This window comes from Ammospiza caudacuta, chromosome 2 (assembly GCF_027887145.1).
Source record: "Ammospiza caudacuta isolate bAmmCau1 chromosome 2, bAmmCau1.pri, whole genome shotgun sequence".
Lineage (NCBI taxonomy): Eukaryota > Metazoa > Chordata > Aves > Passeriformes > Passerellidae > Ammospiza > Ammospiza caudacuta.
In genome coordinates, this window is record NC_080594.1 from 49886314 (window position 1) to 49905480 (window position 19167).

At 35.7% G+C, this 19167-nt stretch overlaps 1 protein-coding gene across 5 annotated transcripts in view; it reads left to right on the forward strand.

Annotated features, from left to right (window-relative positions):
* The window catches only part of SGCG (sarcoglycan gamma), a 106013-nt gene that overhangs the window by 76480 nt on the left and 10366 nt on the right, over positions 1-19167 (forward strand). For all 5 annotated transcript variants that reach the window (XM_058800121.1, XM_058800120.1, XM_058800122.1 and 2 more), the window contains 2 exons: positions 1824-1943; positions 7234-7306. In XM_058800121.1, coding sequence (XP_058656104.1) covers positions 1824-1943; positions 7234-7306 — 193 coding nt within the window. The remainder of the gene's footprint in view (positions 1-1823; positions 1944-7233; positions 7307-19167) is intronic.

A 19167-nucleotide genomic window follows, 5' to 3' on the forward strand; every position in this document is an offset into this window, starting at 1 on the left:
GGAAAATACAAAATGTTCAGTAAGTGCTCTCACACTGCCTGCAGAGTTTTTCCTTAATTAAGCTAGCTTTTAAAATCATGGAGTTGGATGAATGGGAAGGATGAGGGACCAGCCTCTGCAGCACTGGTAAAGTTGATATTATCCATTTTACTCAGGCCTTTGATTTGTTTGAAAACACAAGGATCTATCTACACTACATGAAAGGCCAGTTGCATTATTGTTGCTGGGCACAAACAGGAACAATCAATCACTAACCCATAAAATGACTCAGGTTGGAAGGGACCTTAATAAAACCTTAACCATGATTGTCTAGGAAACCATTGACAGGGATCCATCCCTGCCTCACTTACCCAGAACTGTTTCTTTTGCTGTAAAAAAATTTTTAAAAATACTGTTTAAGGCCTTTTCTCTTGACAAAGGTATTTTCTGATCTCACTTTTTGCAACATACTTCTCAGAAATAAAGTCTTGGGCCTCAGAACAGCTTTAGAGAAGAGCCATATTGGGGTCCATAAGACTGTGCTTGGGTGCACATGTGCCACAGAGCATAACGTAATGCAGAGCTCAGCCCTCTATCCTCCTTATTCAGGAAGAATCAGTATTGGGTTTTATGCCTTAAAATTGTTGCCCTCGTTTAGGACATTATGGCATCTCTAACTCTTTCTTTGTGTTTGGTGGACAGTTAAAATCAATGTTTTACATCTGCTGAGTGAAGCAATAAGCAATATGTATGGAGCCTCATGGTGTGCTTCTGTCATACCAGCTACCAACCAGATTTTGTCAAATGCCTGCATGTATTTAATGCCCCTTTCACATAAGAGCTAAAAAAAGAAAAAAATCCCATTTCTTTTGAGAATTACTACCTGAAATATATTTAACATTTATGGGAGCAAACATGGGAAAACAGGTTCTTAATGGGAAGGAAGCAGTTCAGTGCCTCTCAGTCTTGTGGATAGTCTGTGAAATACATTTATTAAAAATTGCTGAAAAGGAGTCTGAACTGCATTGACCATTCTCTGTAATTTTAATTCTGAACATAGATTTATGATGACAACTCTATGTAATAGATATTCAGGCTCGATGTGGTGTGAATTTTAATTGATCAGGTTGTTAGAACAGGGAATATTAAGAGTTTGATTTTTGTCTGCTTACCAAGCCAATATTGTAGAACAGGATGTTTTAGTGAATTTTGGATCTGGAAGTATGCACAGACTCTCTTGCTCATACTATTTTCATTTTTGGAGTACGAGAATCAATTGCAAATATTCTCTTAGTTTCTTGAAACCCTTAAGAAAATGATCAGTAGCATTGGTTAGATAAGTGGAGCCAAACTGGCATCTGTTAGGAAGAGCTGAGGTCCTGCTCTTACATGGGATGTTTGTTATTTTAAAGCATTTGAGCCTCCCTAATGAAAAGGGATGATGCTGCAAAGACTTTGATAATTAGTTTCTGTTTCAAAAAAAAAAAAAAGAAAGAAAAAAGAAAAAGAAAAGATAGATTCATTTGATCAAAGCAGTTTCAACACCAAGGACATGAATGTTAGTCTGGATCAATTTGTGTGGGATTTTCTAGATTCCCTGGAAACCCAACTACAAAGGAAGACTCCAAGACATGGTTTTGAACAACAAATTATGTCATGTAAATAGACTTAACAAATTTCAGAACTTATAAGTTCACTATCCTTAGAATATCTGAGTGCTTCATGCCCTTCAGTGTACTTAAATGAGTCACTACATTGTTAACACACCAATTAAAATTATTAATTTATATATAAAATTGAAGAAAAATGATGAAATTATTCCATTATTCTACTGTCTTTTGCAGGTCCTAAAATGGTAGAATTCCACAGTCAGCAATTTCAGATCAACTCAAAGGATGGAAAGCCACTTTTTACAGTGGATGAAAATGAAGTTGTAATTGGCACAGATAAGCTTCGAGTCACAGGTTTGTAACGGTTTAAAAAATGCTCAGATAACACTCATATGAAAGGCACAATAAGAATGGCATTTTTAAATAAGTTATTATGTGTGAATGCAAGTTCTTGTTTTACCTCATTAGGAAACAGAAATATGACCTTTTTCTAATCTAAGACATTTATATATGTGTGTGTGTGTATATATATAAAAAATGTGTAAATATTCTATAAAATGTGTAAATATATGTGTGTTTTATTTTAAAGCTATTAATAGCTGGAACTGTAGTGGTCCATCTTTTTATGAATTATTTAATGTTTCCAGTGCTCACTGTCTGAAGCTGAAAAAATTCTAGGTATTCCATTCTGAGTAGTAATGGTCTGATCTGTGAAACTTTAGGGAGAGAAATATCTCTGATATTTTTGTAAGGTTTTATCTTTCAAAGTGAAAGCTACTGTATTTCTGTTCTGTGAGTAGCACATATGTCACAGGAAGATATTTGTAGTATATCTTAAATGTCAACTGTCAAGAGAAAAGTTTGTCTTAGGCTGTTTCTTCAAATCACTGAAGTACTCATTTACAAAGTAATATGTCAAAGTTATCACATGAAAAGCTACTTCCTTTCATACAACCTGATAAAGTCAACCTTCATTTTCTAGGTGGCATTAAAATAGATACATCAAGGTGTGATTTCTCTTTTTGAGCAGAAGAATCAATCAAAGGAAATATTGAAATTATTCTGTAATTTCTTTTCAATTAATTTTTTAATATTTTTTACCTGATTGCAACTGCCATGTTTGGCCTTCCCTAATTACTAGTCCTCTGGAATCTTGAGGTCTTCATTTCAATGAATAGATTCATATTATTTCACTGTCAAAACTATAAATATGGTAGTAACTGTACAATTAGTGATTCAAAGCCAAAGTTAAGTTATAATAATTGTGTTAATAAATTTTGTTTACGCCTGAGGGTCTTATCTTAAGGTTTTTTACTTTTTAACCTAATTGAAATTACAACTTTGTTTAACCAGGAAACCATATCAAATAATTATTGTTTGCCCAAGGGATGCTAAACTTTAATAGAAAAGCATGTTTGACAAAGATATGAAAAACTGCATAATTGTTAACTGATTTGGAAAAGGTCTGTCTCTGCTCAAAGTAAGTAAAAATCATTCATACACGAGTTGAAATTGTTATGCTAATATTAATGACTCACTCATCCAATATTAATCTTTCCAGTGCATTGATAATTATTTACTTCAGCAGATATTGTCCTAAGACACATTGCCTGGGTTTTTTTTATACTGTAGTAAAATTCAAAAGCAAATACATTAAAGTCAGTGAGGTTATTTCAGTGTAAAATTAATGTAAGTGAGAGGAGATTCATGCCTACTTTGCTTCAAATTAATTTATTAAAATTGTGATTTAAATGATACTATTAGCATGAAGGAGAAATTATTGTGATTTTAATGATACTATTAGCATGAAGGATAAATTAGTACCACTAATATATACTGAGACTATTTTTAAACATCTTAGATAGAGAATTAAATCAATGTGAAATAAATTTTGAAAAGTTCATACCATAAAAAATAGATGATCCTTGGCTTAAAATACACAAAGAACATTTTGCAGTTTTTTATGTACAATGTAGTGAACTATTTGATGTTACTTCTCCTTATTTATGTGAATGATGAAAAGCTCAGCAATGATTTTTAGAAAACCTGACAGTTTTCAACTAAAATATAATATAGCAGACAGCAAATGTGTATGATTTGTGATATTTCAAGACAAAGGTAAATGTCTAAGAGTAATGTAATCCAACCCAACACCTACAATTTCCTACAATTAGTATGTTTCAACTCATACTATTTCAGTCAGACATTCTGTGGCCCCTGTGTAGAACAGAACAGTGCAAATCAAGGAAGAGCAAATGCCTGGGGAAAGCCTCAACCAGGAACGTGCCTCCGATACCCTGCAGGGTCGCTGGCAGGTCTGGGTGGTCACACTTCCCTGGAGCACAGAGAGATGCTGGCACCGGCCCCGGGCAGAGCTCTTGTGCCCACCTAATGCTCTTCTCCGCTTTGGGGAGGGTCCAGGGCTTGTCATCTCCCTTGGAGGAGAGTGGATACAGGCTGAGCTCACATGCTCAAACATTAACATCCAGCTGCGTGTGACACCACATGGTATCACTTTATCTCCAGGAGATGCTTCCTGTGATTGTGGCAGCTGGAGGCCAGGCAGGACACACAAGGGTGTCCCAGATGACAGTAAGGACATAGGAGGAGGCAAAGAAGCACTGCCTTTGGCTCATCTGTGACATCTACATCACAGACACATCTCGGTGTATATGAAACTGAAGCTGGGTTTAGCCCTTTGTGAAAATTACTGCTCCTGAAGGAGCATGGACAAAAACTGCATCCTCTTCAATATTATTTCAGTAAGGACCTGTGTTTTGCAGGCATTTATTATGTTGCTGTGGCAGTACTGAACATCCATGTTTTGTTCTGGGAAGGTTTTGTACATTCAGCTGGCACTGGTGACAGTGAAACCACCTTGTAACTGTATTGACTAGTTCTATAATGTCGTCATGGCAGGCTCATAGAAACATAGAATTTTAATGGTTAGAGAAGATCTCTAACATCCTGCCATAAACCTAACACTGCCATATTCACCTCTAAATCACATCCCCAGGTGCCATACCTGCGCTTTTTTTCCTTAAAGGAAAGCTGGCAGGGCAGAGAGGATCAGTTTTTTTATGGAGAAACATATTTCTATCACCCTTTCTCCAGTTTACTACTTGCCCTTCTGCTTGTTTGTCTTTTATAAAAATCCCCTGGAGTATTTGCTCTGTTCTGTGCAAAGGATTTCAGTTTGCGTAGCTAATGCTGAAGTGCAATGTGACAGTGTGTGTTTAATTTAAACACTTCTGCTCAGAAGGTAAGTTAAGTAGGAGGCAATTTGAGGGTATGAGTAAACATTCTGTTAGGCTTTGAAAAGGCAAATGGTCCTCGCTTGATAGGGTGCGTGGGGTGTTAATGAATCTTGCTGGCTTCAAACCTGTCATTGAGAAAATTGGAATCTTGTTCTTGTGTATTTTAGGAATAAATTACAATATCTTTATAAACAGTAGCCTAAAAAATAGTAAATATAGTAACAGTCATATCACAGTTAAACTAGGAAATGAAGACAGAAAATCAATTTAGGACCATTTTCCAAAAAAGGTGGCCCTGAGATTTTTTTTCTTTTAGTGGCATACTGTTAAAACTTAATGCTGTTTGATGAAGAAGCTTTACTCATATTAAAGCCAAGGTTTTATTCGTGCTTAGAGGTGAAGGCTCTAGAATATGGAAATAAGCCTTTTCATTCCATTTTACACCATCTGGCCACCGCCCAGAACATTAAAACTGATGTTTGCTGTTCTCTTTCTTCCATTAGCCTCTATTTCCATGAAACTTATACTATCTCTGTAACCACTTCCTTGCTTTATAGAATCATGGGATCATAGAATCACGTACATTGGAAAAGAACTCTTGAGATCACCAAGCTGAACCATTAGCCCAACACTGCTAAGTCTACCACTAAATCTTGTCCCCAGGTGCCACATCTGCACTTCTGTTGTATCAGTATATCCCTGCAAAATATCTTAGCTGTATCAAATTAGCATTTTCTGATAAACATTTTTAATTCCTTAAGCTGCAGAATATTCTTAATGAACATGAACTGAAATGTTAATGAAGCAGGGTTAATGCTCTGTCTGAATTAATAAATTTTATATTTTCCAGTATTATATTCATGCCAGTTTGCAATTTACAGAAAAATTAATCTATTTAAATTTATAAGAATATCAACAGCTAAATAAAATGTAAATTCAAGCTTAGTAAATCAATGATTGCTCAAAGTGGTAAAGTGATTTAATATGGTAATTCTTGTATCTTGTGTTCTTCTCTTCCATCAAGGAGATTTCATTCTAGGAAATCAGGATTTCAGCTAAAACTCTTTTCAAAAAGCAGCACATTTTATGCCTTCTCAGGACGTCCTGAGAATTTTCCAGCAATCCTCATGAAGAGACAGTCTTCCTATCAGTTATCTCAGCAATGTATTAATTTTAACGTTTTTTCTTGATTTCACTTCTTTTCTTTTTACCATGCTCTCTGAGGTTGCCCCAACCAATTTTTAATTCTCTTTTTCCCTTTATACCACATTTAATACACATTTATACAATCTACACCATACCTTTTAATCTTCCATTGCCATTCTCTGTCTAGACAGAGCCCAAATCCCTAACACAGGGATTTCTACAGCTCAGAATTCTTTCCAGAGGGTAATGGCATAAAGAGCAGCAAGACAAACCACCTGGACTAATATCCTAACTATTAAAACATATTGCCTTGCTACATATTCACCTGGAAAGTGCTCAGGTATATGAATCCTCAAAGCCAGAGATCTCTCAACCTAAGACCTCTCCAGTTTTTGATGAGTACATTCAAAAAGCCAAGGCACAGAAGTTGAGAGGCTCCACCCTTGCTGTAGGTGGTGGTGTTCAGCTGCTTTTCTTGCGCTGCCTCTGTTGCTGAGGGGCTTTTGTCCTACGTCAGCTGATTTCCTGATCCTAGTGAAGCTTAGGTGGAAGGTGGTCACTGGGTTGGTGACACTGAAATAATGCTAATACTCAGGAGAGCAGAAATTGAAGTCTCCTTGGAAGATTTTCAGGTGCAACAGAGACCTGAGCAGGCTCCTGGTGAGGCTGGGTGCCGACTGTTTCTTCCTCTTTGGAATGAAACTACACATATATCAAGGTGTAAACTATCTGATCCCATAGTCATTAACATCTTGCTTGCAGAAACACCATTTCATATTCAGCAAGTCTGCCTGTAAATAGGGGAGAATCTTTGATAAAGCTATATGACAGAAATTGTGATATGCATGGAGCAGTCTAAAATGAATATGATTATTTAGGACTGTAGCATTTGCAAAGATTTTGTATGGGTTTAATTATCTCTATTGACTATATTGAAAGTTACATTGTATAAATCTTATTTATTTATTTTATTTCTGTAAGTAGTTTAAAATTTATCTGTCTTCAGACCATTTTAATACTTTAAAGCTGTACATTTACATTACTTCTATATTGTATTTGTCCAACCAATACTGCAATGGTAATAACATAGCTGTATTTTAATTGTCTTTTAATTCTTAACATGTGTTCTCTTGATGTCCAACATCGAAATGGCCATATTAAAAAAACCACTCTTGCTATTTTTGTGTTATATTTGAGGTATTACATTATAATGTTTTTTCATCTTTTGCTTTTTTTTGCAGGGCCTGAAGGGGCACTTTTTGAACATTCTGTAGAAACACCACTTGTGAAAGCAGAAGCTTTTAAACAGCTTAGGTAAGAATTTAGACATAAATCTAATAAGTAAATATTATTTTCTATAAATATTCACATTTTTTGAACACATGATTTTCAACACAGAATTGCTAATAACTTTTTTTCTGGGGTCTGTGACAAGTTATAATTTGAAGGAAAATTATACATATTGTTCCTCAATTTTGAATTATACTATCAATTGTTTGTTGCTGATGGTGAATATATTTAAAAACCCTGTGGAAAAATTTTCTGTAAACTTCTATTTTGCAGTTTTGAAAGACTTTGAAATATGACTTTTTCTACTTAGTTACAATATAAGTTGCTTGTCTGCAGTAGGTCATCAACCTGTAATTAGTCAAGGTTTTTGAAAACTAGTATCTGAGGAAGCAGACTAAGAAGAAAAGTTTGTAAATGCATGAAGCTCTAATGTATGAAGGGAATTAAAAATTGGTTGGGGTAACTTCAGACACGATGGTGAAAAGAAGTGAAATCAAGAAAAAAACATCAAAAATTACTAAAAAGCAGTTTGGGCTGAGAAAATCATAATTAAGTACTTTGTATGTTTCAGAGCTCCTTAATTCAAGGATAGGCTTTTTTTTGCATTAATCTATTTAGTTTTGAGTATCCCAAATTAGTTTATAATATGCTGGTTATGATGAGGTAATAAAGTCAAATTATATTCTCTTCATGAACATGTTATCTTTCATTTATATGCCAGTTCAAAGAAGGGTTTGAAATGAAACAGGATGTCTTTAACAATTGGATTTCTGTCCTTTCATACCTTGGCAGTTTGCTTCTTTTTTGTCGTAATTTCTCTTTTTAGTTTTCCTCTCCAATAGGGATAACTACTGGAGAGTAGTGGAGGCTGATGAAAGCTTTCAAAAACACTGTCTGTATCTTGTTGATTCAATTTTCAAATTGAGAATGACAAATGAGACAGAGAGACTGTTAAGATAATTATTTTGATTATCTCATTTGTATTTAAGATTTACTTTACCTTGTGCTTGCATTTGAAGACATTTATGATTTCAAGGCATAATTTTAACATATTGATGTCCACTTTCAAAAATGTGTTTCTTCTGTTATGGTAGAATTTGGAAGTGAGAGACTTTGACCAATATTCTGCATTTTAAGCGTACATTGTCTGGTTTTGTAGGAAGTGGATTCATTCTGTTGTAAATTTGACATTTTCTGTGATTATCTCAACTTCAGTGAAGTAGGAAATCAAATTTCTTAATTGCAAAATCAAGAAGCTCTCTGCAAATTTTGATTGGATATGTATCTATTATTTTCCATGGTTGTTACATTGCTTCAAATTCATGATCAATTAATATTTTAATAGGGTTAATATAGTTATATTCTACATCTGTTATAAACTGTTACATTATAAGTTCTTATTTGCACTTTTGTTTAACAACAATTGCAATGTTCCTGACTATATACAACTATTGTTAGTATAATTTTTCTGCCTCTTTTTCAAATAGGATAACAGTAGGAAGGAAAACACTGAGCTTAATTCAAAGTTCCTGAAGTTCTCCTCCATGAATGAATTTACCTCTTTAGTGTTTGTCAACTATAAACAACTATTTTGATCTGGAATGTTGCTATTTGTTAGCAGAGCTCAAATGTAATACATAAAATCCCACTCAGTTCTGTCTTGAATTAACTTAAAATAGGGGGAAGTACAGACTTCTCCAGAATTAACAGAAGTTTGCTAGTAATTATTGTGATGTCTGGGAACTAGTGACATGGCCACTGACACACTTGTGACTGTATTTGACATGAATCCAGAGCTGCTAAACACCTGTGCTAGAAACTGAGTTAGCTTAACCCTAAGAAAACTGATTTTGTGGGCATGAGGCTGTGCAATGCATGCACCACTCACTTGTGCCAGCATAGAATAGCTTGGGCTGGAAGGGACCTTAAAGATCATCAAGGTCCAACCCTTCCTGCCATGGGCACCTCCCACCAGACCAGAGTCCCACCCAGCCTGGCCTTGGACACCTCCACCATCCACAGCTTCTCTGGGCATCCTATTCCAGTGACCTACTATCCTCACAGCAAAGAAGTTTTCCCCAGTATCTAATCTAAATCTTTCCTCCTTGCTCTATCACTTCATGCCCTTGTAAAATATCCCTCTTTTCTCTCCTCTCCTGGTAGGCCTTTACCAGAGAAGTTCAGGATGCCTCAGTCCTTTAATTTATTTTCTTTTTCTGTCATAATCAGTGTCAAGTTTGAAAGCAGAGATGGCAATAATTTCATATTTTCATGAAGGGATTCTGGGAAGGTTTAAGAAGGAAATGTGCTGGTCTGCAGTGCAGATGGTAAATGAAGATGTAGGCAGAGAAGACCATTTTGTCAAGCTGGAGGAAGGTTACTTTCAAGGGTAACCTTAAATGTCAGCATAAGCAAAATTCATGCATCCTGTTGTGAAGGAGTTCAGACAAATTTACCAAGAATATTTATATAATGCTTCACAAATAATCTGTTTCATTCCACACGGTTAAATACAGGTACCTACCCACTGTAGGTAGTACTTCAATATGAAAATTTAAAATGCAGTTTTAAGTATGACTTTCCTATTTCAGATTTGAAGATGCTTCCTTTCCAGATTAGTGTAGTGAGCACAGAGTTATAGTTAATATAATATATTTGCTTACCTTTAGCCTTATCTCCACACTTTCACCATCTATTAATCTTCTGCTATTTTTCCTTTATTTTTCCTTCCGTGGTTGTGCTATGCCATGTGAATGTGATATGCTGAATGAATGTGTTATAAGGTGCCATGGTCTGCAGCATTAAATGTGGGGAGCAGTGTTTTGAGAAACCCTATCCACTACAAATGGAGTTGCAGGTTTCAAGGAGATGACTGGAAAGCTGTTAATGCTTGTAATTTTTCAGCTCGTGTCATATGAATGGGGACCACATTCTTTCTCTGTCATTCAGATTTAGAGTAGGATTTCAAACAAAGCTGATACAAATGGCCTCTGAATTATACATTCTGCTGGCTTTCTTGTCCAAATGCGGAATTTCAAGATAGACTGCTTTTTTGGAAACAAAGAGATGTGTGTGTTAGAACAAACGTGTCTTTTTATAGCTAACTTATTGAGATAGAGCAGTGCAATTATACTGTGGTCAGTGACTGTCTTTTCATTTGCAATTTGAAGGAAAATTATAGAGTCCTTTTCAGTCTAAAAGATACAATTTTTGACTCACTCATAAAGAAAAAGAGCTGTGCTCGCACTTACTTCCAATTGGTAGGAAGAATTAAAACAACAAAACCTACATTTCAAGATTGTAGTTTTCCTAAGTTTAAAATAGCATTGCCTACTTTTTAATTCCTTTAAAGGACTTCCTATATCTAAGTAAGATCCATAGTTTTCATTTACAAAATTTGTTAAGACTTTGGGGCCAGGTGGACACCTAAAGACGGGGCCTTGCATGTAAGAAGCATCCAACAGACATCTCAAAGACGTGTTGAGAGTCACCAGGGAGGTTTGGATATATCCAGGAAATGTCCTTCCCTGACAAATACCGTTGAGGAGGCACCTGGTTGAAAACAGCCAATTGTCATAGGGAGAACAGAAATATGTCTGTGATTGCTATGATCCAGCTCTTTATTCCTGCCAAGCTATTTTATAGTCTTTTCCATGGCTCTTTGTGAGGGCTTGGACTTTGGTATGTATTTGGCACCTTGAGAACTTGCCTCAGTCAGGTCTCCTGGTGCTTCCTAAGAATTTATTTAGCTGATACCTAGAACTGGATCACAGCAAAGATTTAATGGAAAACAGAGATTTAACATCTTCCTTACCAGAAACACCTGAATTTAAACAGAATTAGGAAAGCTCATGTTCAGACACATACGTTGTGACCTAAAATGTAGGTCAAAAATCTGTAACAGCAACTACTGGAACTAGAACTAGATGCTGTAGACAGAGACATTTATAACAGTTGCCTATATGCCATCTTTTCCCCAGGTTCCATGTTAAGCACTGAAAATAGCCTCCTCTGATATTATCCTGAGTTTCATGTCAGCACACATACCTTTTTATATCCCTTGTTATCAAATAATATTCTCTGTGAAAACTGGTGTCTAATTTTAGACATTTTTCCAGTCTGATGCTAACATACTTTTCTGATAACTTAAAACAGCTTAGAATATTATTTAGCCTATTCCTGCATTCCTCCTAAATTTTTGTATCCTTGAATAACATGGAGTTCATACATAGTTTTGTCATTTTTTTACCATTTGCTTCTTGTGGTCTACATGGCTTTTGGTTTTCTAAGGGAAAACAGTGGATCAGCAAAACTCTTTAAATCTCAAAACAATGTTTCTGAGCTGAGCATTTGCATTTCCCAAACTTAAAAAAATGTGCTTACAAATGTGGCATTTTTCCATTTATCATCTAACTGTATACTATGAATAATGAATATAACGCTTACAAATTAGTACTATCTTTGTTCTCATATTTGCTGTGTATGGCTGTCTGACTGCCAACAACTGTGCCTTCTGAGCACAAATCTTGTGGGAAATCACTTTTAGTACACTCAGCTTGTGGTATTCAGACTGTTTTAACTGAGGGTTTACATCCAAGTTCAGAATGATCCACATCATTCCACTATTCTTGATTTTGGGAAGCTGTATAGCAGGAATGATATCACTGTTCCAGAGAGCCAACTTTTGCAGAGTATGATTATAAATTTATAGAGAGCGATATATGTTACCAGAATATGGGTATATTTAATGGTTTATGGGTATATACTGAAAATATTTCAATATTCCCCAGGGAAACTGATGTATTCTAAACAAATGTTTCATATTGGTATTAAATAAAACTTCAAATGTGTAACTAAGGAAGCATTATTTTATATTTAACTGAAATATCTGTCCAACACTTAAAAGCATAAAAATATATATATACAGGTATGTGACTGACATGTTACAGAATTTTGATAATTTGAATGCCAATTGTATGGTTTCTAGGTATCTGGTTAGACTAGATTACTGTACTAATGGTAGACTTTTCCCTGTCTATATATTCATAATTGACATACACCCTTTAATATTACATCTGTTCTGTGGCATCCAATAACTACTGATGTAGTTATGGTTTCTGCTTCTCTCAGATTCTTTCTGAAGTCGTATTTTTACCCTTCCAGTTCCCATTGATATTATTTTTTCCTTTTGCACTTGAAGTATTTGCTATGGTTGAACTATGTAATAAGAGGGAAAGCTGGAAACTGAATTTGTGGAGTTTTATGGATGTATGAGTAAGAATTATGAAGGAAATGTAGAGAAATGTATAGAAGGCAACCAGGGGAAAAGCATTTGCCAAATAATTGTTTAATCATATTTGTAATACTAATGCTTGCATGCTAATTGCTTAAAAATACATTCTAACCAATTGATGTAAAGTCATTTTGATTTGCATTCATTATGAAAATCAAAAGCCCAGTCAGTCTGAAGAGAATGAATTACATAATAGAAAGTAGGAATAAGGTTATGATTCAGTGTTTGCAAGGCACCTCTGCTCCATGACTAGTGAGATATTTCTACTGCAGTGTGATTTTATGAGCCCTGGCTTTAATTTGATGGATATAAATTTGCATTCATATACTTTTTGTAATCAGGTTAACTAAAACCACCATAAAATATCTATTTTGGAAGCTTTAAAGAATTTATTTCCATTCATCTGATGGACTCAAATGTGTAAAAAGGTGTCGTTTAGAAGGATTGGATAGTACAGGGCATCATGTTGATTATCTTTTCAGAAGCATTTCTGACTTGGATATTTTAAAAAAACTCTTTTAGCAAAGTCTTGTGTATTACATCACATCTGGTTGTCTTGTAAGCAGTGATTTTTCCTGTAAATGTTAGTGAAAAGAATTTTGCAAGCACTGTCATAAATAACTTTCACTTCCTCCAGTCCCAGGGCTGATGTCTTTCCTAAAGCCTCAGTTTCTCAGAGATGTCACTCAACACATTAAAACCAATAAAAGTTGTTGCTGCTGTAGAAACAGAAACATGGGGCAGTCATTTAAGTATTTTCCATGGCTGCTTGTGTCAGTAGCACAAAGAGCAAAGCTGTGATGATTAATGCACCTGTTGAACTGGGTCCCTGACAATGTCAGACTGCTCAGTGAGTTTGCTACGGTGAACTTGTCACCAATGATTACAGCATATCCCACCAGAGCACAAACCACTGTGAAAACTTTGATAGTGATTGTCACAGTTTTAGACACCACCTTGCAGGTGACCACCTGGAGCCCTGTTTGTAAGCCTGATTGTGCTGTCGCTGGTCCAAGCTGTAATACTGAGTTGAGCAGATCGTACCTTACATTATCTTTCACCTACATACATTTCTGCACATATATCAAGAGACCTGAGGAGGAGGCAGGAAGCAGGAGACACCCACCATAAGGAGGTGGGTGTGGGAAACACTGGGAGAAGAAAAGGGAGCGTTTCCTGCTAAGAGAAGCTTTTCCAAGATGCATTGCACATGTACACCATCGCTACTCACTCTTCCCCCTCTCCCTTGGACTGTGTGCAGAGTTGTGATACTTCAGTTGTGAGGAGTCTGATGACAGTGTGGCACATTCAGCCACTGTACTAACAATCACAAGAAGGAAAGGGCATGACCTGCTTTTCAGCAAAGCCTCTTCACTTGAGTGTTTGTTTTCATGAAGAACATGTGGACATTATAAACAGCATTTACTGAAGAACTCCAGTTACTTGAAATCTTGCTATGTTTCAGCATATTAATAAAAAATTGCTTGGGAATCATATAAAAGAAAGGCATGGCAAATTTCAGCCTGGAAGGTAATTTTATGAAACTACTCATAAGGAAAATGCCAACCCCATTTTTTACAACAATGATGCAAGTGCTGTTATTATATGAGATTAAAATTTTATAATACAAGACATTATTTTATAATATTATTAAAGTAATTTGAAAAAGATAGCTGTGCTGGAAACATCTGTTATGTGCCAGATTTAATCACATTCAGTGGGGCCTTGGTCATTTTTAATTACCTGGAGAGTCAGCATATCATAAAATTGAGGTCATCACAGAGACCTCTTTTGAATTAGCTCTTACCACTCTTCATCACAACTGTCAGTCTTGAAAGAGGCTTCTATTTTAATCATGTCTTAGTCTTATCTTTAGTCTTCATTCCTTCAGCGACTCTGCATTGAGTCTGCATTGACAGTAGGCAAACAGGAAAAAACACCTCAATATTTAAAATGGATGGAGAACTAATAAACAAATAAGTACACTGCGATAATCATATCTGCTGTGTTTTGGAATACATTATAAATGTTGTTTTAAATTGCTTTTAGAGCCTTTTCAAAGTGCCATTAAAACTGGGAACTGTTTTGTTCTTTTTTTAAGAGAACATGTAAATGCATTTGTCCTATAACTTTGAGCACTTCTTTTATGTGGCTTACATTAAAAAAAAGTTCTGTTAACCAAAACCTTGGGAGCTGGAAACATCTGATATTCAAATCTGGCTTTGTAATTGTGCTTATGCACAGAGATTCCCCCCTAAGCTGTAAACAGTGTTAGTGCCTGCTGTGCTTATGCTGAACAATTCCCTTGAATCCAAAATCTCATAACTGAGCTTTACTGGAATCATCTGCTGCCACGCATTTCAGATTTACAACATAAATACTCAACTAACTTGGAACGTGTTTTATTTCAAGAAATAAAACTATGCTAAGAATGTTTATATAAATTTAAAAAAAACATGCTAAAGAAAACGCCAGCTGACACCTTCAAGAGCAGCAGAAACTCCCAATATTTAAGAATGGCACCCCAAAAGAATGCAGGGCTTTGGGGTTCTGCCCTTGATCATTATCCTCGATCATTTTTAGCATAAGTCAAAATGAGCTTAAAAAATCCCAGTAGATTTATTTATTTAAAAATCAGCGGTGCTTCCTATGCATATGGAGTAGTGCTAAAAAGTGAGCACCTACAAAAACCCCTTCATCTGCATTTGCCTAACATTTTTGCTGATTCTAAATTGTTTCTTCATTGTTCATGCATGTGATTTAGCTGATGGTTCAGCACACACTCCTGGTTACCATTCATCTCTTACATATTTAGGCTGCATTCATGTGACTGAGTCCAAAGCTAGAGGACCTCTGTGTTCCCAGAATAAGCAGATGCATCTCAGATGTCCATCCAGGTATAGAATACTCCTCTCTCTGCCAGCAAAATCATTCATTCATTCGTTCACTGAAGTGGAAAGGGATCCTCCCACAAGCCACCCACACAGAAACTAACATTCCTGGAGCATGGCCCCAGGGGTTTACAACTGTTTGGGTAGATGTTCAGGTGGAGTCGATTAAATTTATTTGGACATCTAGGTGCAGATACCTGTACTGCATCTCATCACTTTTGGTGGAAGGCAACAGGTATTGTGAGGGCATTTTACAGAGATATCTAAAACAGAGCAGATTATTTATGCTCTAGCAGTACTTCTTTCCTTCTGTTAATTTTGAAGGAATGGGGGATCAATGGCATTTCTTTAGGAATTCTACACTTGCCAACTACACCATGTTTGGTTAATGTCTGAGGAAATCAAAATTCATCATAAGAAATCAGGCACTGCGCTGGGAAATGTTCAAGTTGCAGAATAAAGCTTTCCACTTGGAACCTAGTATTTCATAAATTCATCTAAATTGCTAATCATGGTTTATATAACCATGTGACTAGGATTAGAAATGGCTGCCAGTTATTGGTTCTTGTTTGATATCAGGCATGAGGTAATGAGTCCTTCCAAGCTAATCATTAGCTTGGAATGCTATGACTTTTTCTTTTCAGGAAAGTCATGACAACATCATATTTACCTAAAAGAAGTATCCTTTCTTAGTTGGTAAAAATCCATGGTTGTCTTGTACTCACTAAAAACTTGGAGAATTTCAAATAGTCTAAGTGTTTTCCTTGCTATCAAGTTTCTGAATATCTTCTTCCTTCAAAACCTTCTCTATATCTTCTGCATCAAATTCAGATTTCTTTTTTATACCAGTCTTGATAACTGTGCATCCCATGTATCTACATTTATATTTATTATCTCCTACAGTTCTTCCCTTGGCTCCTGTAATTCTTGTTTTGAACATTTTTCTGGTTTTCTGTCCTACACTGCACACTCATCTCCAATGTCCTCCTTTAACTGACTTATTTCTTAAAGCTTATGATTATTCAAATATGTATCAGAAAAATAGCACAATCTCTCTTTTCTTCTAATCTGAAGTCATCAGATTGCCCACAGTCTGAAACACAACAGAATAAGACAGCCTTATATTGTTAGTGCTTTTCTGTTATGGAGTCCTTAGCACAGACGTCATCAGAGGAACACAATCCAGGTTGATTTCCTGGGTCCTGCATCTCTGATGTTGGAATATGTAAAAGTTGGACACCCTGATGCAGCACTGGGGCACATAACAGACTTGCCTCCAAATCCAAGATCTTGGAGCTACAAGCTTATATTAAGTCCATGGATAAAATTATTTAAATATAGGCATAAATAAGGATAAATGGATTAATTTATCTACAGAAAATTAAACATACACTAGAATCTGATTAATTATGATTTTATTTTCTCACAATGATTGTCTTAACATAAAAAGCGTAAAGAATCTAAGATCCATTACTGCCATTGCTCAATATTTCAAAAGGTCATTACAAGATTGTTTTAGCTTTAGATTGTTTTCGCATTCCCTATAGGTTGCTTATTTGAGCTTAATGAGTATTTGTGATCTGATTTCTTTGTTTCTCCATTCCATGATTTTGTAATTTCACAGTGACTCCCCTTCACCCCAGCCAAGCTCAGTAAGCCCAGCTGTGTTGTGTATGATGAAAACTCCTTCCCAAGAGTTAGAAGAATGGGAAATATGAAAGTGGTTCAGTGAGTTTTTTTTTACCCTCCAGATATGAGAGCTCAGCCCTAAAATGGTTGAGTAATGAATGGTTGAGTAATGCTCCTAGGCCTTACCAAGAGAGGCCTCTGGGAGGGGAGTCTAATAAACATGAAAGGAAGGATCCTGCAGCAGTATCATACATGCCATACAGAAGGCCTGAACTGCAATTAGTAATGACTTGCTTGTGTTTCATGACTGTCTTTGTGCATGAATGTGATTGTCCGGTGAAAGAAGATTACCAAGAAAAGCAGAGCCTACTACAGCATTTTGTAGTTATTTCAGGGTACTTCTGCTGTTATGAAAGTATTTGGGATGTTTCAGAAAATAGACATTTCTGTCTATTTTCAGAGGTCAGAGGTGTTACAAGCTGCCAGTAAAGCACAGCACATTTTGAGCCATCCCCAAATGATTGAAGGCAAAATGATGGACCTTCCAAAATGACATTTTCATTAGTGCATTTAAGCAATAAACAGAAAAACAAAAAAAAAAAAAGAGGTTACTTTTAAAATCAAATTAAAACAGATTGCTCTATCATTTTATAGTCTTTAAGTTACAACATCGGATCACTGAAGATTTTCTTTTTAAAGCTTCAGAATTCCTGGAAAAATTAGGTGCTTTATGAACAGCTTATATTCTAGCCAAATATTTTTTCTCTAATGGAGTTTCTGTGTACATATACTTGCCTCTAAACAGATATTTTCATAGTATGTTTCTCTGAATTCACTTGTACCCTATGTGTTTTCTTACAGTGTTATCAGACATCTTCTCTCTATTTTCACAAGAGACTGGTGATTTTTTTTATTACGGGCACAAAACCTTTATTTGAGCTAATAGTTTTGGCATGGTTAAGTTGAAAGCACAGTTTTAATATTAAGCTGTATCTCATGCTACTCTTAAGTTTTCCTGTAGGTTTTTCTGCAATGGAAGAGCCAGATTCACTTGATAGAAAATTATTACATGTTCTTTACTTTAAATTTTGAGATAATTGCTGTTAAATTTTGATTCATTAAAAATATACTGGTTTGACTATTACATTTTATTGTGGCATAAATAATAAATTAACTTAGTGTTCAGTATATAGGAGATGCAGATATTGACATTGGTCTTACTAAAACAGAATATGTGTCCTAGTTCAGGCAAGTCCCAGAGGCAATAGTCCTTGGAAAATCATTTTTTTGAACTAAGCTACAAAAATTGGGGAATAGATTATAACCATTGACCAACTAATGAGCTTGACAAGGAAAAATGGATGCAGTTTTTCAGTCAATTTTTCTCATTATGTTTCATTTAGTTTAAGTCAGTGAAGTTCAGACTTAGAATACCAAAGTGAATGAAGGCAATATGGAAGACAGTATCATCCAGGTGGGAAGTGATTATTCCACCTCTTAATGAAGGAATTCAATAGGTGTGATGCAAAATGGGACATTTTAGAAAGAAAAATCAGTCAGCATTTGAAAGATTTATAGAAGTTATGTCCAATCAGAATTTTGTGCTAAAGCTTGACTAAGTAACTGCTATATTTTCATTACGCAGAAACTTACTGGGGAAGAGGATTTAATGAGTCATTAGTATTTTCTATTCTTTGACATTCAGTAAGAGCTATCACATCTTACTGTTGAATACTGATGCTTCCGTGTCCTCAAGATAGACACAGTTGATGGAATATGCTGTGAAACTCATTTTTCCTCTTTGCAAGGAGATGTAATTTTAGGAGCTGTTCCAAAGAAAATGCTTTTACAAAATTCAGAAATGAGGCTTCTAATGAGACTGAGATCTCAGTCCCGTTGTTTTGTCCTTCTTTGCCTTTGGACCATCTGGCAAGCAGCCAAAACCACAAGGCAGAACACCAAGATGCTCAAGTTTGGGTAATCATGTTCTTGCAGCATCCTGATTTCCATCCCCACTCACCTGACCTCAAAACAGCAAGCTGCTGGGAGATAAGTGAATATGGGTGGGGATT